Source organism: Argentina anserina, chromosome 6 (assembly GCF_933775445.1).
Source record: "Argentina anserina chromosome 6, drPotAnse1.1, whole genome shotgun sequence".
In the NCBI taxonomy this organism is placed as follows: Eukaryota; Viridiplantae; Streptophyta; class Magnoliopsida; order Rosales; family Rosaceae; genus Argentina; species Argentina anserina.
Window position 1 is genome coordinate 20,908,339 of NC_065877.1, and position 25,634 is coordinate 20,933,972.

The 25,634-nt window shown below is 37.7% G+C and overlaps 1 protein-coding gene across 1 annotated transcript; it reads right to left on the reverse strand.

Annotated features, from left to right (window-relative positions):
* Positions 1-21,451: 21,451 nt before the first annotated feature.
* On the reverse strand, positions 21,452-25,484 carry LOC126801033 (ras-related protein Rab11D). The gene is made up of 2 exons (XM_050528481.1): positions 25,122-25,484; positions 21,452-22,150 (listed from the first exon to the last, which is right to left on the reverse strand). The coding sequence occupies exons 1-2, from the start codon at positions 25,340-25,342 to the stop codon at positions 21,715-21,717; spliced, it is 657 nt and encodes a 218-aa protein (XP_050384438.1). The 5' UTR covers positions 25,343-25,484; the 3' UTR covers positions 21,452-21,714.
* Positions 25,485-25,634: the final 150 nt, after the last annotated feature.

Sequence of the window (25,634 nt, forward strand, 5' to 3'; positions counted from 1 at the left end):
GCAAGTTGGAAATGTCCTTCTTGAGTTGAAAAACTCTCACTGAATTGTTTTGATGACCATACAACTCCTTGACATTGTCCCAGATATCCTTGGCCGATCCAGAATAATTGAAAATCTGAGCCAGCCTTGGCTCCATAGAGTTCAGCAACCATGACTGCACCTGTTGGTCCTTGCTCACCCATGCATCATAACCATTTGTACCAACTTCTGGCATTGGTATATTACCATTAACAAAGCCAAGCCTAGATCTGCCACCAATAGCTAAAGTGACAGCCCTAGACCAATTAAGATAGTTATGCTCAGAAAGAAGAGTTGAGCATAACCTAAAATTGTGATTTGAATCTGCATCTGAAACACTAACCATATTGGAGTTAGTGTTTCCAGCGGATGAAAAAGGATTCTCATCAACAAAAGAGCTACTTCCAGACATTTTAAAAAATGGAAGAAAGAAAATGAACAATCACACAAGAGAGCAAGATCGGAGGAAAGATAAGCAGAAGCAGGACACTAAAGTTCCTGCTCTGATACCATGTAGATAAACATAGCACAGATGGAGCAATATTTTCTCTTAGTTGTATTGATCAGTTTGAACTTACAAGTGTGGGAATATATATGAAACCGGTATAACACAGTGGATAAAACTGAAGCCATGCTGCAGCATGGAATGCAGCAGGCAACCTAATCACAGATCCATAAATCTAGCAATAGAAGATTACATACACAATCTCATTTGTCACCAAATCACCTCAATAGATTTAGTACCATACTTATCACCATGCTTCAATATAGGAACACAAAGAGTGGAAAAATGAAGTTTAGATTCGATTCTCTACGATAAAAGGTTTAATCAAATCCGATAAAATTGAAATATAATTTGGCTTACCCAAAGACGATGGAAAGGAATGCTTTGAGCCTTGATTGCCAGTCGGAATTGTCGAAGCTCCATGGCGGAGGAGTGGTGGCGATACGACATAAAAGAGAGAATTAGAGTTAGGCTCTGGATTCACAAATTCGAAGGAGAAATGAATTGGAAATTAAAGATAGAGACTGGGTCTTACCAAAAGGAAGCCCAAAAACCGATCCGAGCTCAAATTCCACCGGAAAACCTTGATTGAACTCACTGCTCCTATTTAGATCCGACAGAATCCTACAACGTCTAGCTAATCGAAGTACATGGATGTGTAGAGATGATCGCCTCATTAAAGACGGTGAAAATGCATGTTGTAAGCCTCGCCGGACGACGACGCTACGTTACCGAGAAGATGGTGGTTCGGTGGAGCTCGGTGGAAGAAACAGAGAAGAGGAAAGAAGAGAGCTATGTTGAAATGAAAAGGAGAGAGAGAGAGAGAGTGGTCTGAATAAAAAAATGAAGGGAAATAGGGCCAAAACTTGGGCCCGGGTACTGGACAATGAAGAGAAGGAGATTTGGCTTCTTTAACGTCGAAAACGAACGACGAAGAAGAGCGATTGAGAATTCGGCATTGTAAAATCGACGGTCACGATTAAAATCATGTTAAAACAAATTAAAGTAAAACATATTTTTTTAATAGAAGAAAATATTTTGTAAAGTCAATATAAATAAATTTGAGCGTCAGAAACACTCATGACGACGTGTAATTTAATATCGACATATTAAATTACGTTATTTGACTAATGTCGATTAATTAATCATAATGTGTCTGTTAAACGAGATTAAAAATCTCGGGTATTACATGAAGCCCTCAATAAAATCCATACCCAGCAAATTAATGCTGTAAATTATAAGATGTGATCAAGATATAAGTGATATATGTACAGATTAAAAATAGAGGTCTCAAGAATATGCGGATACTATACAAAGTTACAAGCATAGATTATAGATTATAGAAGGTATGAAGCCCCTGAACATTTCAGAGAATTTTATTTAGAATACAAGCAATAATGGGGAATTTAAAATACGCTACTGTGATTTCGCATATCAAACTCTGAATGTACACAGTATAATGCTTGTTGCTACAATTGGCAATGAGTTTAATTAACTTGCTTACCGTGGCCCGAGGTAGATAGAAAGCAGAATAAGAAATTCCGCACTTGTACAACACAATCAAATCCCAACCTTGTTGGATTTCCAGAATCAAGGATTGAAGCTCCAGCTTCCGCGAGAAATTTTGAAAAATGACCCACTTTGTTTCATCAAATTGATTTCTAACCACATTTTGTAAAATAGTTAAAAAATAACCATTTCATACAGCAAAAAGTCATGTACACCCTCATTTATTAAACAACAACACTATTAAAACAAAACATCAAAAACCTTACTGTGAAACTTCAATTGCATATACTCTCGTAGCAATTTAAAGTTGAAAGCTATAGTAGTATGTTTTGGATGTACTCTCAAAGCAATCCTACACAACTTTGTTTCAAGTAAAAGTAATTGCGCACTCGAAAATCACAGAAAATAAAACTCAATCTGCCATTGATTATCTCTGGAACCTAATTTTGGATATGACTTATTCAAACTACAGACTGGTGCCAAATCCACCAAAACCTAACCACGCTCGTTCGGAGCTGTGATAGGAAATTCAAGTTCTCTCACATTGCTCAAATTTACCCAAAACAACGCTGCCACAGTAAAGGTAACGAACTAAACTCAAAACCCTACCTATTACATAGGGTGTATATCACAATCAACAAACTAAGATCAAGTTCAGTGGAGCAAATTAGAGAGTAATTTGCAGTAGCTTTTGAAGAATTTTTTATGCGGTTGTTTCATAGAAGAGTATTAAAGACTTTTCACGCTCGCGTATGGTTATTTTTCAATGGTTTTACAAAACAGTTAAAAATTAATTGGGTGACTAAAAATTGGTTAGTTTTCAAAATTTCTCCAATCAACCTTCAACATGTGTTATTGCCTTCACCAGAGTTTCCGCTGCTCCTCCAGTACTTCGATGCCTCTCTAGCATTCCTCCTAAGCTTTCCATTAGTTATCTCGATATCGAGGAGATCTCAGGTTGACTAAGAGAGCCACTAGAGCCCTAAAACACCGCATGATTTCACAAAGTTCAATGACGGAGAAGATTGGATCTATACAGCTCTACAAATTATAGATAACCCACCACAGAGCAGTCCCTCATAGGCTAATCCCTGCTTTGATACCATTAGTGACACCCCATTCCGGTTTAAGTAGGATTGGTCCAAATCAAGTTGCCTTGGTACTTTCCGACGCTATCTATCACCCATTCCTCTTGTTCGGAAAACTCTCTTGCTCCCCCTGTTCTTTCCTCTTTTCCCTTTTGTCTCTGCCCAGTGATCGATAACCCCTCTTGTTGGTGGAGTCGGTGAGGTACGTTTTTTAGATAAACTCCCCCACTCCCCCTTTTGTTTTTTAATGTATTTCTTATCCCATTCAAATGTGATCTAGAGGTTGACTCTAAACGGTGGATATTGAATGACCTAGATGATTTTCTTTTGATTATTTACATATTTCTTTACTTTGGACTATTTTTATCTAGAAAAAAGTTCACTATCGGTATCCAAACTCTTGTGGCAATGTCAATGTAGTACCCTAACTCGAACTTGTACCAATATAGTACCCTAACTCGTTATTCGCTATCAATGAGAGGTCTGATACCAATTTCCGAATTGACCTTACTATCGAATTCGATCAAAACAGAAACACGACATTTTTAAGCCCCAATCTCCCTCAAAATCTTTCCAAAACCTAGATCGCGATCAAAATCCCTCAAAACCTAAACTAACCTCACTTCTCCCATAAATTATCGATTAGAAAGAGTGAAAGTAGAGATATTGGGAAGCTAATCTGATAGCATCCCCTTTGTTCAGAATTTGTATAAGCAATGGAGAGTAGAGTGATGTTTGGGATTTTTCGAGAATCTGGGCCACCTCAACCCGATAGTAAGTTTTCGATTAGAATATATATCTTAATCTCTTTTTCATGTTGTTGTGTTATCATGATCTTGTGTATTGGTGATTCGAAATTGATTTTAGGGTTTAAAATTGGGTTTTGGGTTAGGGTTTAATAAATGGATTTGAATGTAATCGATTTTGTGTGTTCTGGGTTTTTATCTTGTTTAGGGTTTGATTATTGTTGAAGATGGTTTAGGGTTTGAATTTTTTATGTTTAAACCCCCAAATCTAGTTTGAATCGATACTTAGAGTGGTTTCTCCCTTTTTTCGGTTTGATTTCAGTACCAGCTCATATGTATACGATGGAGATAGTCCATGGAGGATATTTCAAAACTGATACATATGGGAGGAAGAAGTACTTTGTTCCTGTGTTTAATAAGAGGGGTGGGAAGACATATTTAGATGGTTTGGATCCGGAGAAGTTTTCATGGGTTGAATTGAACAATATAGCTTGGAAATTAGGATACATGGAGCTGCCCATATCTTATCATTTCAAGATTCCTAAGACTGAAGCTCATGAAGGGTTGATTCTAATTAAAGGTGATGGTGAATGTATGGAGATGATGAAGATGATACCAAACAAGAGACAAATATCTATTTACATAACAGGTGGAGGGAGAAGAAGGTATGATGAAGCTTTAGCTGAGCATAATCTCCCAACTGATCTAAATTGGGAGAATCCCTTGAATAGGCAATCGACAAGAGAAGCAGAGAGAAACCATTTTGAAGCAAATTTGATGGCATCACAGTTATATAGCAGTGCTGAGGCCTTGGAGGGTAGAACTGTGCTAGGTGAAGATGTAGATGTAATTGACCTTACTGATGTGAATGAAGATGATGTTGAAGTATGTGTATTAGGTAGAGATGTAAATGTGGGTTGTGTGAATGAGCCTAAGGTGTGTCCAAGTGGAGGGACATTTGGAAATTTGTCTGATATATTAGGAGATGAAGATTTGAACATGTATGATGAGGATGATGAGGATGATGAGGATGATGATGATGATGATGATGATGATGATGCAATTTATGGCCATGATGGGAAAATGATCAGAAGAGAAGTGGTAGGAGGTTGTGAGTTTTATTACAAACATACAACACATAGGTCATGGCCTGTTGGTTATAAAGATCAATTGGCAAGGGAAATTGAGGAGACTGAGAAAAAAGAGAGAGAAGCAACTGAAAAGAGGGAAAGAAAAGAGATTGAGAACTTGAGGATAGAAGAAGAAAGAATTTGAGAGAGTCAAGCTTCAATTGGGCTTAGTAGGGATGAAATTGAGGAGAGAGTAACAGAGAGAGAAGCAGCTGAAAAGAGGGCAGCATAGGCTCTTAAAGTGAGGAAAAATGGAAAGAGGCCTGTTCAAGGAAGTGAAACAAAGAAGAGTGGTCCTAGGCCTAAGGATGCAAGGTATAACACAAGAAAGGGAGGTATAAAACCTAGTAGAATGGTTGTAGAGGAATATGACTCCACTGATGACTCTGAATACTATGTGGATCTGACTATGATTTGGAGCATGATGAGGTTGCAGATGATGTCCAGTTTGAAAATGTGTCAGAACCAGAGCAAGTGTCTGAATATGAAGACATGGGATATGTTGGCCATTTTTCATATGATAATGCTGGATCAGATGAGCTTGAGAACTTAAGTGGTAGTGACACAGGAGAAGATTCTGACTTTAGCTGCTTTAAGGTGGGGGGAAGGAAGATCATACCCTGGATCAGATCAGTCGATATTAAAAATCCCATATTCAAGATCAACCTTGCATTCCCTAATCCAGAGCAGTGTAGGGAAGCTGTGAGGGAACATGCAATTAGAAATCAGACTGGTTTATGGTATAAGAAGAATACAAGGAAGAAAATTGAAGTTAAGTGTCAATTGGGTTGTAAATGGAGAATGTATGCAAGTAGGGTTCCGAAATTTAGTGACACCATGGTTATGAAGACCTTGTTTGACACACACACATGTTCACCAGTGGAAAGCAGCCACTTTCTCAATTTCAGAAGAATAGCTGAAGAAGTGAAGGATGCTTTATTGGCTGATGAGAGCTGGTCAAGGCAAGGGATACACCACCATATATTAGAGAAGTTTAAATTGGATGTGGGTGTGCAGACCATCTCAAGGGCTAAAAGATGTGCAAAAAGGATGAATGAAGGGCATTATATTGAGCAGTACAATCAGTTGGCTTCATATCAAAAGGAGTTGTTAAGAAGCAATCCTGGATCCACTGTTGTGATCAAAACACAGATGGATGGACAAGTTAGAAGATTCCAGAGGATGTACATGTGCTTCAAAGCACAAAAAGATGGTTGGAATGCTGGATGTAGACCCCTGATTTATTTAGATGGCTGCCATATCAAAGGCCATCATCCTGGACAGCTTTTAACTGCAGTTGGCATTGATGCAAACAATGGGATGTACCCTATTGCCTATGCACTTGTGGAAATAGAGGATCAAGCTACTTGGATCTGGTTCCTGGAATACTTGAAGGGTGATTTGGGTATAGAAAACAGCAAGAGGCTTGTGTTCATGTCTGACAAACAAAAAGGAATAGAAAATGCTATTAAAGGTATATTTCTTCAAGTAAATTTCATTAATTTCAAGCTGAATTGTTTTATGTATCACCATTAATTAATACATTCTAACACAGATGTTTATATGAAACAGCTTTGTATCCTTATGCTGAACATAGGAATTGTGTTAGGCATTTGTACAACAACTTCAAGGGTAAGAATCCAGGAGAGGGACTGAAACAGTTAATGTGGAATGCAGCAAGAAGTAGTACTGAAACTTGGTATAAGAAGCACATGGATGACTTGAAGATGTTGAGTCCTGATGCATTTAACTGGTTTCATGACAAACCTCCAAGACATTGGAGTAGAGCTTTCTTTGTTGATGACTCAAAGTGTGATATCCTTCTCAACAACCTGTGTGAGTCCTTCAACCATGCCATCTTACCTTGTTGTTGGTCCTAGGATAAAGAAGATAATAGTTAAGACTGCAGAGAGAGTAACACAGTACAGAGCACATAGGAGCACTGAGTATAGCTACCAAGTTACTGGAACATGGGAAAATGGCAGCAAGCATGCAGTGGACTTGGGTCTTCATACATGTACTTGCAGAAGGTGGCAGCTTAGTGGCATACCTTGTGTACATGCCCTCTGCGCAATAAGATTCAAGAAACATGATCCTGATTTGTACTGTGATGACTACCTCATGGCTTCTACCTATTTGCAGACATATACACATGCCATAAGCCCCATTGCAGGGCATGATGATTGGGAACAAGTTGACTTCCCAATTGCTCCTCCTCCATATAAGAAGCAAGCTGGCAGGCCAAAAATGAAGAGAACTAAGGAAGCTGGTGAGAAGAACAAGGGCATGGCACCACCAGCTCCCATCTAGGGGAAATTGGGGTTGAAAAATGGTAAAACTGGCATTAAGATGACTTGTGGAATTTGTAAACAACAAGGACACAACAAAACTGGTTGTCCTATAACTAAGGCTAAAAAACTTGCATCAGTAAGTTATTTTCACTCACCTACACTGATTCATTGCATTAGAGCTAAGGTTTGTTGTTTATTTTTATTCAATTAAATAATTTGATTTGTTATTGGAACAGGGGGAAGGACAATCTAGTGGAGCTAGCATAAAGAAGAGAGTTAGAGCTAAGGTTTGTTGTTTTGACTTAATTATAGAGTAATGAGATTGTTGTCTTGCAATTGTTGTGACATTGAATATGTGATTTTGCTTTGGAATTTTACACTGATTTAGGTTACCAGAGCTGCAGCCCCATCTACAGCTGCTACTAATGTCAAGGACCAAGTCATAAGGTCTGTGAAGGGCTGGTATAAGAGAAAGGCAACAGAGGGAGGTACTTCTGCTGAGTTTGCTGCTGCTTCTTCCTCAACTCAAACTCAACATGTAGCTACACAAGAGAGTCAAAACAATGTTGATTAGGAGTCCTAAAAAGTGTAATTCATCCAACTAGGTCCCTTTTTGTACTCTTAAATTTATGGTGTTTAATGACAATGTTTAGTGTACTTTGAACTCAAAGTTGTTTTTAATGACATCTCTTTTTGAATGCATACATGCAGTTCAATTTGCATCCATATGTTTTTCTTCTTTGTATTTGTGTTAGTCAATCACAGTACCCATACTTTTACATGGATGATCAATGTAGTACCCAGAAGATGGAGGGAAATGATGTAAAAGAGATATAATAACAATTGGCAGGAAAATTTGATTTGAAACGCACATAGAATAGGGTTATTTCGGTAAAACTCTTTTTTAGTTAGATCCAATAGTGATTTCTAGAAGGCTCGGTTTTAGGAATTCTATTTATGTTTGGTACACGGGATAGCGTGTCGAGGTTAGTAGTTTTTGTGATGTGTTTCAAATATTGTTATATGTTATTAAAATTGTCGAAAAACATGTTTTAGATCTATTTTGAAATATATCTTTGTTTTTAAGTGAAGCATGTCTATTTGTGAAATATGTAGAATTTTTATATATTATAATATGTCATGAAACATGTGAACTTCTTGATTAGTTATGTCAAAGTAAAGATGTGTCACACTGAGGTATAAGATGTGTGCATTAGGTTCCTGTGAGATGCACTAAATTGATGGATATCTAATAAGAATGGAGGATGCAATGTGATGAATTGATGAGATCAATGTATATATGATATATATATTATTTTATAGCGGGTGTAGAAATGGTATCGCTTCACTGGCATATTACATGATCTAGTCGAGCGTATGGTTTTGCTCACCCACCATTTTTACACTCTTTTGCAGAGAAGTTTAGATTTTACCAAGCTCAGGTTGGACGAACCTAGAAAGAATAGACTAGAAGCAAGTCTTTTATTTTTCTATTTACATTCCTCCCTATAACATTTAACTCATGCTTCGGGATTGGCGTTTGATGGGGTAAAAACCACCGGCCCCGTGACCGTGGTGTGACATGGGGGACTTCAAACCAAAACCCATAAGAAAGAAAACAACAACGAAATGTGGAATAATAATCATAGCCGATTAAATGAAAGATGAAGACGCACAACTGGAATTCGAGTGCATGTAGGGTAAGGGTCTCATGAATTGTTTTTGCTTTCAACTTTTTTTTGAGACTTCGGCAAAGACCGGAGAAGATTTTCCTCTTCCCAAGCTGAACCCTCATCAAACCAAGAATTTAAAAAACTCAAATCTTTCAGTTTGGACATAAGTATGATGACTATTCATTTTCCAAATCACTCCAACAAAATTTGGGTTGTTGAATGCAAGTTTTTACCAAAGCTGAATTTTTATCAACTAAAGTATCATCACGGCTTAACATTTAACTCATGCTTCGGGATTGGCGTTTGATGGGGTAAAAACCACCGGCCCCGTGACCGTGGTGTGACATGGGGGACTTCAAACCAAAACCCCTAAGAAAGAAAACAACAACGAAATGTGGAATAATAATCATAGCCGATTAAATGAAAGATGAAGACGCACAACTGGAATTCGAGTGCAGGTAGGGTAAGGGTCTCATGAATTTTTTTTGCTTTCAACTTTTTTTTGAGACTTCGGCAAAGACCGTAGAAGATTTTCCTCTTCCCAAGCTGAACCCTCATCAAACCAAGAATTTAAAAAACTCAAATCTTTCAGTTTGGACATAAGTATGATGACTATTCATTTTCCAAATCACTCCAACAAAATTTGGGTTGTTGAATGCAAGTTTTTACCAAAGCTGAATTTTTATCAACTAAAGTATCATCACGGCTTAACTTCGGTTATTTTTTGGGGTATTTCACTATCAACCCAATTTTCAGAAGCTCTTTTTAAAGAGAAATCTACTTCTATTTTTCTTCATTATTTACCTAATTATTGCCATTCATTTAAATTTAAATTACAAAATGTCATTATTAAAGGTTAATATATATCGGTGATTAGTTAATGAACAAATTATGGTCTCATTTATTACCTTAATTATAGATTTTTATAATCCCTAAATAATTTCAGTCTCATAAATAAATAGAAATAATGGAACATTTCCTTAATTACATATCTAGAAGTAGGGCTGTCAATGGGTCGTGTCGGGTTGGGTTCGTGTCGGGTCAAGGTGTCTCGCGTGTTATAAAATGTAAACTCAAACCCAACCCATTTAATAATCGTGTCAAAAATTTAAACCCAAACCCAACCTATTTATTAAATGGGTTACCCGTTTCCTACCCGTTTAACCCATTTAATAAATATATTTGTCGTTTTAGATAAGATAACTAGCTAAAACAATAATCAATAAAAAAATTCATTGTATTACCCACAATTCTAGTTCAAAATGAGAAAAAAATTACTAAACCTTTATATACATATAATATTACCATTTTAAATAGCTTGTCATGCGTATTTTATATAGAATTTAGTTCGACTCTTTTATTAAACGTGTCATGCGGGTTAATTTCGTGTTAGCGGGTTAACCCATCGTTGACCCATTTAGTAAATGGGTCATAGCGGGTTGACCCGCCGCTGACCCGCTTTTTAATCGTGCGGGTTCAACCCGTTTTATTTCGTGCGGGTTTCGAGTCGTGTTATCGGGTCGTGTCGAAATTGACAGCCCTATCTAGAAGCATGGTGTTATAAATGTTCTATTTTTTTTGAATAATTTTAAACTTTCTATTTTATTGGGAGATTGTGTTCATATTTCATTAATGCAACCTATGTTTGAGGTAGAGATATAAGTATTTTTTCCCTATCTAGTAGGCTTATCTTAATTACAACCTATATATATGTGTGTGTGTGTTTATATCTTTTCTACGGATTTTTACACTCACATGTTTGTTAGGTATTCTATCATTCCAAAAATCTATTTTATACGTTGAATGTGAAATTTATACTAATATGTATGTTTCTATCTATTAGGTCAAAGTATAGAGTGGAAAAAAATGCAAAGTTGAAATTTATACGTACAATGATACGAAAACAAAAGATTTGAGAACACATATTACATAGGTAACATACCTTATTCATATATTCAAAATATTGAAACGAACAAATGATGCACAACAAGCTTGAAATTCTTTTGTATGATCAATAAAAGTTGGAGTAGTGTTTGTATTTTGCAACTTTGATATCAGTTATATAAAAAAAACTTTTCTCCAATAAAATTCTGAAATCGAAACCTTCAACATTTTTGAAGTTTGAAAAATTAATGGAATGTTTGAATTGTACAATATTTTAAATAGATGTTAAAATTAAGCAAACCAAAATGATCAAAATGACAAAATAGACTCATATAAAAAGAATTTGGGTGCAAATTGGAAAAACATTTAGACGCGGGTTTAACTTCAAAAGGGGTGCTCCAATATTAGCTATATCTCTAATTTCTCTTATATTTGTCCGATATGTAACAGTCTAAGATTCTACCATCTCGTTCTCTCGTCTTTAACTTAGTACTAGAACCAAGAGAGAGCTGCTCCATTTTCTAGACGTAGTCGTGCACCGCCGGCAACCGGCCAATGTTCACCACGAAGCCACAACCATAAAATATATCTCTTCACCACTACAAAACCTACTAACTACATGTTTGATCTAATTAAGTTCATTCACAACCAATTGAAGAGTGAGATGGTTCACCACCTTGAAGAATTTGCAATAAATTGTGGATCTCCGGCGAGATATTTACTATGGTGGTCACCACAACTCCACCGTCGCTCATTCTATTCCTGATGAGAATCGAAGCTCTAGCCATATAAGAGCCAAAATTGGGGCCTTCAAATCAAGGTTGTGAATTCTATGTCCTTCAAACTCCATCTTCATCTTCGTACTACCACTGTCACGTTCTTCGCCCCAAGTCTCCTCTCCAAATCCTTGAAAATCTATATCCTAACATGGATATCCCTTCAATTTCTGACACCGACTAATGGACATTGTTACTTGCGTCGTAAACCCATAAAAATGACGTGATTCATTCTTTTGATTTGGCGACCACGTATTTGCAAAATGATATTGTTAAAAGCATGTCGCCGGCACGATTTAGGTTAGATCTCCCTTTGATTCAAGTAAATTTAGATGGAAGTACTAGTACATATATAACAACCACATGTTGCGTATACAATAAAACCTTTATAAATGAATAGGCTCAGGACTAAGGAAATTTATTATTTAGCGAGATATTAATATATCGATAAATTAATAATCTATTGATGCAAAATGATAAATACGAGAGTAATTCAGATAATAAATGTAACTTTATTGAATGATATGATGTCCTATATATATGTATTACATAATCACAATCCCGTAAGATTTGGATTTATAATTTATTACAAAGAATCTATCTCTAACAGAAAACCTAATAAGGCTAAGACACACATAAGTATAAAATAGTAATTCTCCCGGAACACTCCCCCTTGTGTGGCATGCCTAGGTTGCATGACACACAACGTTGCCTTGGTAAAAACCTTGTCAAGCAAAACAAAAAACTCTTGGGTAAAACCAAAACTTGATCGAAGGGAAAAATAGCACAACACACCAACTATTAATGATCCTAACATGTGACGTGGACTCCCACTGAAGTCTACCAAACTCTAAACTTCTGATAAATAACGCATGCCAATGGTCTTCATATATTTTAAAAAATTAGATTTAGGCAAAGACATAGTGAACAAATCCACAACTGTGGATTATGAACTCACTTGATTGATATGAACATTCAAGAACTTCTGATGTTGAATATTGTAGAAGAACTTGGTCGAGATATACTTGGTGTTGTCTCCTTTGATGAATCATAACTTAGTCTGCTCTATGCAAGCAACATTATCTTCATAAATGCACGTAGGTTGATCAGTTGTAGAGACTAATCCACAAAACTCATGAATATGATGAACAAGTGATCGTAGCTAAATATATTCTTTAACTACTTCATGAAGAGCAATGATCTCCGCGTGATTCGAAGTAGCAACAAGAGATTGGTTAGTAGATCTCCAAGATATCGGCGTATTCCCAATGGTAAACACATAACCGGTTTGAGAACAAGCCTTGTGACGGTCAGAGAGGTACCTTGCATCGTCATTACCAACTAACACGTTGTTTGATGTCTTTGCACATGAGGAACGAGCAGGACAAGACCGAGCCTGCTCAGTGGCACCGTGAACGGTCTCCACGCTGTGGCATACGGCGGCAAGGCTAGGGTTGGCGACGGCGGTGGTGTGGGGAGACACTTTGACGGTGGTGTTCTCTATGCAATAGGGGTAGAATAATCCCATGTCGAGGGAACCTTTCAAATATCGAAATAAGTGCTTGATACCATTCCAATGACGTAGTGTAGGCACGGAGCTAAATCTAGCTAATAAGTTCAATGCGAAAGATACCATAGTGCCCCAATTGCACTAAGGTATGAAACTTTAGAACCAAGAACTTCTTTATCATCATCTTTAGGATGGAATGGATTCGTTTTGATATCTAGACTTAGGACGACCATGGGAGTAGACAATGGACTGCATAGATCCATATTGAAACTTCAAAACATTTTATGCATGTAATTCGACTGATGGACAAGGATACAGTCGGCCCTATGCACAAGCTCAAGGCCGAGACAAAATTTCGTCCTCCCTATGTCCTTCATCTCAAATTCCGACTTCAAATAAGACACGGTCTCTTCAATCTCATCAAGAGTACCAATTATATTAATGTCATCAACATAAACTGCAATGATGACGGATTCAGAATTTGTCTTTCGTATGAACACGCATGGGCATAGTTCATCATTCATATAACCTTTCTCTTGCAAATACTTGTGCAATCGATTGTACCACATTCTTCCGGATTGCTTCAACCCGTACAATGAACGACGTAATGTGACTACATGAGCATTCCGTGGTCTGGAGGCATTTAATGGAGGTAAATGTAGTCCTTCTAGAACTTTCATGTATATCTCTGCGTTTAGATCCCCATATAGATAAGCTGTGACCATATCCATAAACTGCATGTTTAGTTATTTAGACACTACCCGACTAATGAGGTAGCAGAAGGTAATAATGTCCATAACTATAGAATAAGTCTACCCATAGTCAATGCCAGGTTGTTATGAGAATCCTTGCGCCACGAGTCTTGCCTTCATAACGCATGACCTCGTTCATCTCATTACGCTTACAAACGAAGACCTATTTATGTCCAACATGTTTGACATCTCTTAGAGTCCATTCAACCTTTCCGAAGACTTTTAATGAGTCAAGTTCTACCTGGATTGCTTCCTTCCACTTCGGCCAATCTGCTATGCGTTCACATTCAGCTACAAAGCGAGGTTCAACGTTGTATTTAGATATGATCTCATGTGTGATGAAATAAGCGAAAACGTCATCAATGCATGTAGTGGCTCGGTTTTGGACCGATTGCTCACTTGTATAGTTCACTGAGATTTAGTTTTTCTCTGGCATCAAACAAGATTCCATAGCGTCCCACGGTAATACTTGAGTAGATTCATGGACATAGCTATAATCAAAGACAACTTCATATGATGGAGATTCATCGTTGATGCCGTGTTGTGCCTTAGTCATTTATTTATTTCTAGGCTTTGAATCCTTAGAGTTTATTGGTCTCCCTTTTTTCGTTTAAGGAGCCGAGGCCGAAGTAGCTCCATGCCAGTCCATCTTCGTGACGCCGTCGATAGGGACACCGACAACACCACGACGAACGGTGGTGCCGCCGCCGGCCTCCATCCCAATGTCAAGGGAGGTGCCAACATTGCTAGGTCTAGGAGCTTATCTTCTATGCCTGTATTTCGGAACATCCAATCGTGCCGGTACATTTGGAACATGTATGTTTGATTTCGTCACTTTAGCAATATCTAGAAATCTGTCAGACATCGAATCCACAACTTTCTCGAGGTTGATAATGTGTTGCATTTATAACTCACTTTGAGTAGTGCGGGGATCATAATGAGACATAGTGGGGACACACCACGTCAATTCTTGACGTTCATATGAAATGATAACATTCTCATCTCTCCCTAACAATGGGAAACATATATCATCAAAGTGACAATCTGCAAATTTTGCAGTAAAGAGATCTCCGGTGGTTGGTTCTAAGTAGCGCACAATAGTTAGGGAATTATAGCCAACATAGAAACATAATCGTCTCTGAGGACCCATCTTAGTATGCAGTGGAGGCGTAATAGGCACATAGATGGCGCAACCAATTATGTGTAAGTGTGAAATATTGGGTTCGTAACCAGTAACCATCTAGTACACACTAAACGCTTAGTTTTCTGCGGGTCTGAAACGAATAAGTGTATAAGAGCACGGGTAGGCACAGCCTCACCGTGTGGAGCACGAGTGAGGTGGTCCTCAAATCGCTTCTGGGACTTGAAAAATGGATGACCGTGTGAATTCTTGAGAACTCTAGTCATCATATCACGTTTGGGGTGACCAAGACGGGCATGCCAAATCATATAAGTGTCTGAATCACAAAATTTGCGTTCAACCGCATATGTTTCAAAAATTCAAATGGAAGTATGATACAAGCCATTCCCGAGACTTTTCATCCTCTCTAAGATGCGGCGTTGGCCTATTTTCTCGAAGGTAACACAAAGATATTCATCTAAATTCTCAACGTAAGTATCGAGGTGAAAACCATAAGCATGTATGTCCTTAAAACTTAGCAAGGTGTGGGGAGACTTCGGCGCATAAAAAGCGTCAACGATGTTGAGAGTCATACCATTAGGCAACATGAAAGAAGCGGTGCATCTTCCTTAAATGATGGATTTTGAGTCAATCATTGTAGTCATCAAATCATTTGAAAACACAAGATCCGTGAACAACTGCATGTGTGGTAGGACAGTGTGGGTGGTTCCACAATCAGCTAGACACTCAATTTCGCTGCGGGAAATCTACAAAATGAAAATTAAGAGAGTCAGCGACACATGATCAATTCTAAACAATATGCCGTAGGATATTGTAAGAAAGGGGATCATTTCAAAGTGCAATCCCATCGAATATATCACATGACAATATTACTACATTCTTCAACTAAACAGTTGGTAAAACATGGTATTGAAACAATGAAATACCAAACAGTAAAATAGGGTGGTAAAAGTCATCCAAAACCGATGTAAAAATACACTTAAAGAATACTGGTGAGTGTAGATAACGAACTTGGAGAGAACTGAAAAACTAACTGGAAAACCATGTCAAAAGAACTCAAAACCAAGTGAAATTTTGACTGGAAAAATATGGCAGCAAAACTGATGGAAATATGCCGGAAAAATGACGAGAAACGATAAAGAAATCACCGCAAAACTCGCTAGAAACCGGCGTCGACAATGACAGGGAAACCAGACGGCGGCGGCCGGTATGGAGGCCGGAGCTGCAGGTCCGACAGGGGACGCCAACAAGAACCGGGTAGTGGCGCCGAAAATGCCGGAAACCTTTTCGGAAACTCCAAAACAGTGGCAGAATACTGCTAAGGAGACTAAATGACGTCAATTTTGACGTTCCGAGGTTTGTTTTCTAAATTTTAATTTTTAAATTCACAATGTAGTGCTATTGGTGTCCTATGTCACCCACAAACGTCCAATTTTAAAAATCACCTGAGTTGTACATGTTGACCATCATTCTAAGTGTAAGGTAAATAAAACTCTCAAAAAGATCAACTTGTAAACAAGAAAATGAGAAATTTTATTGAATGACAATCTTTAATTCCAAAATATCACACATGAACTTCTAATTTCAAAATCAAAAGACTATTCCAAAGTCAATGAAAATAACAATGGTGGTCGGCCATAACAATACTTGAAATCATCAAGCTAGAAGAAGCTAAAAACGACTATTTAAAGTCGGGAGTATCCATGGTAGTGGCCGGAGGCTTAGCCTTGGAAGCAAGGGACTCAAGCTTTATGGAGATGTAGTGAGTTTCGATCTCAGGTTCTTCATCCACATGGTTCAATTCGGGTTGTAGAAACTTCTTGTAGGTGGAGTATGCCTTGATCATCTCCTTGCTAGCTCGACAATTGCGATTAAGGTGCTTGAAGGAGCCACATTTGAAGAATAGAGACTTGCCATTACCAGAATTGGAGGCATGAAGAGGCACATGGCCTCCTTGAGGTTTTGGACGGGGATGGCCTCCCCCTAAGGGTGCGGCGCTGCCACCATCAAGGGTCCAAGTGTTGGACTTGGGCTGAGAATGGCCTGTTACCTTCCACCACTAGAATATTTGCCTTGTTGCTGGTATGGAGCGTTCCTCGCGTGATTCTTTTGCTTAGGAGCTTTCCCATAGTTAGACTATGGCGTAGCAATCTTTTTAGTGCCAATATGTCTATTGTTATTGTTGAGAAGGATCTAAGAATGCCTCTCATTCTTTGCCAAGAGCGCCATTAAGTCGGCGAAAGACTAGATATTCTCATTCTCTACATGAGTGCGGTATGTATGAGCTTGAACCTCATAGTTGATTGGAAACGTGTCTAATGTCTTTTTGAGAAAATCTAGGTCGGTTTTGATGACACCAACGGTGCCAAGGCCAGATTGCAGGCATAACATATGCTGATTGAAGTCCAATAGACGGATGTTATCCCATCTAATGGTCAATTCAAGGAGAAGTTTATCATGAACATTGTTGTACTGCAAGCGAAGTTTGTCCCATAATTCTTCCTTTTACGTTCAAGTATTGTCTCTTTTGAGTTGCATGGATGTGACATCTCATGAAGATGAGAGCTTGAGTCATGGTCATAGGTGGGAAAATAGCAGGAGGGTCGGCAAACATGCCTTGAATCTCTCAACTCCCAAAAGCGAGCTCCATGTCGGAAACCCAGCAGTGGTATTCCTTGCCTTCAAGATCAAGAAGGCCAAATTCCGGTTGCGATGGCGATGACATCTACAAAACAAATACGGAATCGATTAGCTTTAAGTATAATATGAATTAGAAGGGGTGACGTATATAGTCACAAGAAAAATCGATGCATACGGCGATACTCACGATCACACCCAAAATAGCGGTGTACTCAGGCAGGCGATCACACGAAATCGATTAACTTCCCTTTCAAAACAATCGTGACTCCCCCAGGACCGTCACACGAAAAACATCAACCAAAGAGAAGAGTTACGAGTTTTCTCGTTTGGCCTCATCTGCGTTATAAGAACAACGAGAGATTGAAGTAAGGTTAATATTGCCCGATATAATATATCTATACGTTAAGAAACGGGAACATTAATTAAAAATTACTTTTGAAGGTGTGGAGAAAACGAGAGTAGTTTCTGTTCAAATTCGCGTTGCTTGCGTGAATATGCCGGATGAACAATTTTGAATTCTTTGATGCAGGGTCTTGCAAGGCAAAAAGTTGATTTTGTGGGGCAAATGCGTAGGAGGCACTACGGAGTTGCGGGGTTGCGTGCAGGGGCTGCCGGGGGTGGTCTACAGGGGTTGCGGGGGCAGGGGCTGCATGGTGGGTAAGGACTGCCGGAGGTAATAGGGATGTGCAAGGCTGTCGCCAACGAGGAGCGTCGACGGAAAGAAGGTGCTAGATGCTAGAATCAAGGGCGGTCGGCGGGGAGGAAAAAAAAAGTTTTCTAGGGCTCTAAAAGTTCGGGATTTTAGGGCAAAGTGCGTGATAACGTGATGCAGAATGATAAATACGAGAGTAATTCGGATAATAACTGTAACTTTATTAAATGATATGGGGCCCTATGTATAAGCATTACATAACTACAATCTCTTAGAATTCGGAGTCCTAATCTATTACAAAGATGCAACTATATCTCTAACAGGAAACCTAATAAGGCTAAGACACACAAGGGTAGAATAGTAATTCTCCCGGAACATCTATTAATTTATCGATTAATTAATAATTTATTAATTTATCCAGGTATAATACATATTTTTCTTTCACTTTTTTGAAGAAAAAGGAGATTTACTTTTTGTTCATACACCATATTGTTGGATTTATCATGGATACCGTTGTTCAAATATTATATTATCCGATGTATTGTATTATTTTATTTGATGATAATTGAATCATAAAAATTCTTCAAGCACATTTGATAAAGGTATATAAATTATGTTCTTATTAATTTATATATTCGATGGGGTTTATATGAATTCTCAAATTTCTATTATATTTTTAATAAAATATTAATTTAACACGTTAGTCCCAAATCAGGACCGACAAAAAATATTATTTTAGTGAGATTTTAATTAATCAGGTATTAATTTAATGAGGTTCTATTGTTTCTGTTTATATTTGTTATAGTGAAGGTGGTCGTTGGGGGTTGAGGATCGGTGATCGTCCTCCGACTTGGTGGTTATCTGTCTAAAATTTATACAAAGTTACCGATACATATAATTTTACCTCTGTAATTACCCGAAGTAAGAAACACGCTTTTTATTTCCTTGTGGTTCATCAATTTAACAGATAATTGACTTTTGCCGTTAGTGTATTTAAAAGTCCAATTACCAAAACAGCCCTCGTTTTAACCGAATATAATAACAATTGTCCTGAAGTGTCGGCCTCTCAAGGAACCTGGGCTTTTTCCGAATATAATTGAAGGTAGTTTTTTTTTTATATAAATTAAGCACCCATTTAAAGTAAACAAAAGTAGTAAGTGTATATAATAGTAATTCATTGTAAAATAAAGTAGTAAATGTAGACTCTCTTTTTTTTTGGTCTAAGTAGACTCATTTTTTCGATTGTATTGTTTGGAAGCTTATGTAGTCTTGTATACATTTTTTTCATAGAAATTAAAAGAACATCAAACTAAATTGAACCGGTGTCACACCCCGGTCTTCAAATTCACTATCCTTCTTAAAAATATAAATACTTATGGCTCTACACTATAAAATAAAGATCTTAATTTACCACAGATCCTAGGGTTCTAGTCACTGGTTTGCTCTGATACCATTTGTCACGCCCTAGTCCTGAGGTCGGTGGCTTTTAAGACACTAAACGCTGGTCCTGACGCGTGATTTAAATGTTACAGAGTGGAATATAAGTAAAAAATAAAATAAAAACTTGCTTCTTGGCTCTTCTTTCTAGGCTCGTCCAACTCTGGCTCGGTATGAGTGTGCAAAAGAGTGTAAAAATGGGTAGGTGAGAAAAACCACGTGTTCAGTGAGTAGATCATGTAATATACATGTGAAGTGATATCATTTTTATATACGCTATAAAATAATTATATATATATATATATATCTCACACACATTGATCACATCAATTCATCACATCTCACAATCATTTCTTATTAGATATCTTTCAATTTAGTGGACCCCACTAGTACCTAATGCACCCAACCTATATCTTAGTGCGTCACATCCTTAATTCGGCATAACCAATCTAGAAGTTAACATGTTACATGACTTGTCCATAGTAGATCCAACACATAACATATATAAATTCCACATATTTCGCAAACATACGTACTTCACTTAAAATATGGAGATATTTTGAAATATATCTAAAATATGTTTTTCGACCATTTTAACAGCATATAAGAATATTTGAAACAGATTACATTAACCACTCACCTCGACACGCCACCTCATGTACTAAACGTATACAGAACCCTAAACCGAGCCTCTAGAAATCACCGTTGGATCTAGCTCAAACCTCTAGGATGGAAAGAGGATGTCAATACGAACCCGTAGTCACTTGCAAATTTAGAATCAGGGTTACAGATCAAAAATTATGATCAATTTGTGTAGGAAATAGTGATTGCGTGGACGTTGATGTTGCAACGAGGTTGGAAAATGAGGATGAGTACTTGTTTGCTGATTTAGGTGAGTTACCAGAGGGTTCGATGAATTTTCGAAGTAGGATGCTCAAGTCAGATGAACAAAATCAAGGATGTAGTGTAAGTGTGGTTACTACAGGATAAGACTAGATATTTCAATCAAATTATAAAGAATAATGCTAGATCGATAGATCACGGATCCAAGTTTTAATCTAATCGCATGATGTAATTGTTGTTGTGTCAATTATTATTAGTTCCTACAGGAAGTCGGTTATACCAAGAGATGAGTGAAAGTTAATTAATACTTGAGACGAATCATGATTGCATTTCACCATCGCTTAAAATGATAAATTCAAAATCATTTGTGCTAAACACATCGTGTAGTCCGTGAAGCATTACTCAGTATTTCTACTGATTCCCAATTAGCTGTAGAACTTGCATCTCTTTACAGTACTTTTTGTTTTTGTATTGTTTGTCATGATCTGTACTTCCATTGGACAAACATAAGGATTAAAGAAAATAGAAAAGGGTAACACAATTTTGTATAACATCATTTCCAGCTCGAGTTTTTCTCATTACATTAGTTCACGTTGTTCCAGTAGTTGATATTATTGCCGACCGGATCCAATACGATAACGTTCATTGACATCATAACATAAACAAGACCCTGTAGATGTACATTATTTATCGACGAGATCCATTCCACAATGTGAACTGTTTTAAGCAACAGAGCAACGACAATTCCTTTCCTAGTTCATGTCTATAGCTCAAAGCGTCAAACTCATCATTGCAACTTTTTCTTTACGTTCTTTTGCTGAAAACTGATTTCATGATTATTCTCATGGACCCTATATAGGAGTGAATGGCTGAGATATAATAAGCAAACAATTTAATATGGGGACCAAGAGTTTAGGAACACAAAGAACACACCTGATGTTTAGTAATTAGTATACAGATAGAACCTGGCCTACGCAATGTTTGCAAACAATATATCTGACACATTAGTTTCTTATTCTAAAAGAGAGTGCTGGTAATCCTATACAAAGACAAAGAACTTTAAGGCAATTGAAATAGGAAACTTCTGTAAAAAAAAACACCAGCAGGAGAATATACTAACTAGTTTGAGCAGCATCCGAATCGATTTAAAACAGAGCCATCATCTTTAACATTGATGGTCTGTCCTTTGGATGGAACAGCGGAAGCACTACCATTGTCGCCTGCTTCGACTGCCCTCTTGCTTACAACCCGGTATATTTGACCCAAGATTTCAGTAAATGCATTTTCCACATTGGTTGCTTCCAATGCTGAAGTTTCCATGAAGTAGAGGGACTCTCTTTCAGCAAAAGATTTGCCATCCTCCTTCGAGACTGCCACCAGGTGACGAAGATCGGATTTGTTGCCAATGAGCATGACCACAATGTTGGGGTCTGTGTGATCCCTCAGCTCCTTCAACCACCTTGCTACATTCTCAAATGTAGCATGCCGAGTGACATCATACACCAGTAAAGCACCAACGGCTCCTCGGTAGTAGGCACTTGTAATGGCACGGTACCTAAAACAATACAAAAATTAGTGGAAACTACACAATAGCAGCAGATTTATATCACCCGTAATTTTACATTATACGTGGAGGGCGTTACATGGGCATTATACCTATAAGAATAATTTGGTGTAAACTACATGAAACCTGTCAGCATATAAATAACCAGGAATTTCATAGTTCTAATTTCGGACTTGGAAATTTTAGAATTCACCTAGCCAGGGCATTTAACATGGTACAGTAGTTTTAACTGGGTGGCACCCAGTTTTAGGACATCTAGACCATCACAAAATTGGGTCAACTAATGATATTATTCTGGAACCTAACAATTTGACCATCATGAGATCCAGAAAAAAAACTCCAAAAATTCAATAAAATTCACCCAGAATGCAATGAAGTTTAACGATGAAGCATGATGACAAGCAAAAGCTCATTTAAGATGATATTAGTGAATAAATTGTAGCCATCCATCTCTCAGAACATTGTTGATGAGAGAACAAATTCAGGAAAATCATACCGCTGATGAAGGTCCATGTTAATCATCATAACATATAAGGAGCAAAGAAACTCATGCTAGAACAAGGAAGCTAAAAGGAGCTAAGGTGGTTGAAGGAATGTAGCAAGGTAACAGTTGTCTAAAGCATCATGAATGGCAAATTTATGATCAAGTTAACTTCATAAAAGTTGTGCCTCTTAGGTTCCCCGGTTACAGCTGATTCACTGAACACCAAACATTCCATGAAGTCCATGTTTATCAGCATAGCAGACAATGAGAAATGATCAATCAATCCTAAGAAGATTGACAACCTAGCTAGTAGCCAATTATCTTGCACACTGACTGGACTAGTGCTGTTAGCCAATTCATCCTTCTACTAGCATAACATTCTCCCCTTCGAAATCAATAGATATCAACCAATATTAGACAGCCACTTATAACCCTCAAAAAATATTTGGGGTAGTTTAAATGAACCTATGAGTCCTTCGATAGCCAAAAGAATATGCAATTTAGGAAAACTCTTTTTATGACGAAATAACTAACACTGAAGAAAGCTGAAAACCCAATTTTTTTGGTTAGTTTTTCCAAGTCAACCACCACTGTAGAGTTTTATGTTCAAGCAGGGCAGGATATAAATAATTCTTTGTGAATTATGAGGAAAATAATGCTGCTAGCACAACCGAGTTACAAAGATCAAGACTAATAATTTTTAGACTTAATTTATTGTTTGCTCTGAGGACTGGTTTACATTTCGCAAGTGTGATTCAGCGTCTAATTACAAATTTGAGCTATGGTGACATCAGCTTGAGCACCAAAACACTATAAAAACCCAGATACTTCTATTCTATCAAATCAATAATGTGGACATAAAGCAACAAAAAGGCATGCCACACCTCACCTGGCAAACATTTAGAACCTGAGCATAGCCTGGCCCACACTAAATAATACAGAACCATGATTGACTGCCCCCCACAACATTTAAAACTATGAATGGTTCGAGATATAAGGAACAGGCAAGGACTCACACAATTAAATTGTTGGGAGAATTCAAAAACCACAAGGCATAACCATATCTAGGTAATTACAAAAGCTGATAGATCTCTCGCACCATTTGTCTTCTTATACAACACTAAAAAGAAAGAAACTAACAATTTCCTACAAAGTAGATCAACTGATTCACACCACCAACCAGCTATGATCTATTCCTAAGATCAAAACTCAGTAAGCGAAACAGAGCGGTCTATGTTAAGGCATACACTTTGAAAAATCAAAGCACTGTTTTGAGCTCTGGCATAATGTATAGATAGGAGCAACCAAATCAAGTCTCCAGCATCTCATACTTAGTTAACACACAACCAAAAAATGTCTACCAGGTTCCCACGAGAAGAATGTTGCAAAAAGAGAAGCAAAAGAATATTTAAAGGTCATATCATTACAAGGCAAGCTATATGTTGCAAAATAAAACATTTTGCGACCCAGGGCCCATTTGATTCGAAGCTTTTATCTTGTTTAGTTGTAGTATGCAGCTCTTTCATTACATACCCAGTAACTGATTCCAAAACACTTCATTACAGTCTAATAATAAAAACTGAATGAACATGACAAACAAATTTAAACCTAGTACAACAGGTGTACAACTAATAAGTTACGCTTATGCTTCATCAACCCTTCAAGGACAGATGGGGAGGGTTGCCGACTTGGGTTATTGGACTTAGGGACATCATGATATACACACATAGTTAACAAGAAGCTATACATGATCCTCTTTGAAGCAACCAAAGTGCTTGAAGAAGGAATTTATTAGACAAACAGAAGTCCTCATCAGTTAGTACTCCATTGACAGTGAGGAAAGAACTGACACTGTTATTGCATGTTGATGAGGACATACCATGTCCACACATGTTGCTCCAGTACTGATAGAATAAGCATATTACAAACAACCACAACATGCAACATGATCAGAATTGCTATTCTCAGATTGAAGCACTTTGAAATTCATTTAAGTGAATTACATACTCAGTTAATTTAGCAAAGCAACTGACACAAATCAGGAGACAACAAACAAGCAAAATTTCTAAAGGGCTGTCCAGGGAAAACCACACTTAGGATATGAATTGCACCACGAATTTGAACTCCTAGATGCCATGTCTTCTATTCATGCAAACACCATGCCAATCAACTTTAAAAAAAAACAGCAACTCCCACATCAAAATCTACACAACTGAAACACTTCAGTAGTTCATGCACACATCTCCAAAATAAAAACCCAAAATCTCCCAAGGTTTCATAGGCCATAATAATTCAACATAAACCATTTCCACACATAAAAAACATGATCAGAAAAGTTATGACCTTTAACAAGAATCCATCAAACCCAAAACTAGTTACTAAACAATCAAACACGATAGCCAAAACCCACGTAGAATAAACAAAACCAATCAAAACCCACATCAGAGAATTAAAAAAAGCTTCGATCTTTGAGCATACCTCTCCTGGCCAGCAGTGTCCCAAATCTGAGCCTTGATGACTTTGTCATCAACGCTCAAAGTCTTGGTGGCAAACTCAACCCCAATAGTAGACTTGGACTCCAAATTGAACTCGTTTCTGGTGAACCTGGAGAGCAGGTTGGATTTGCCGACGCCGGAGTCGCCGATCAAGACAAGCTTGAAGAGGTAATCGTACTCGTCGTCGGCTCTATACGCGGCCATGAGAGACAGAGAAGGACAGAGAAGTGTTTGTGTTCGGTTGGGTTGATCAGTTTCGAAGATTAAGCGAGAGAGTCGTGGGGATGTGTTGGGGTCTTTTAATTTTGGCAAACAAGGATGGTGGGGTTTAATATTGAGGAATATGTTTGAAATGGGAAATGATAGAGACTGCTGGTGGTGGCTGGAATCTAGGAAGAGTATTATAGGAGGAACATACGAGAATGGCGCTAATTGCTAAGCAAACTTTTATCTCAGCTGTCAAAAACAATACATATTTACATAATTTCTTTAAGAA

Bases quoted from the DNA above. Each gene is read 5' to 3' on its own strand.
- LOC126801033 (XM_050528481.1), bottom strand. From the start codon at position 25,342: ATGGCCGCGTATAGAGCCGACGACGAGTACGATTACCTCTTCAAGCTT. The intron at 22,151-25,121 runs GTATGCTCAAAG...GTATTGTTTTAG, and splicing joins GACACTGCTGGCCAGGAGAG to GTACCGTGCCATTACAAGTG.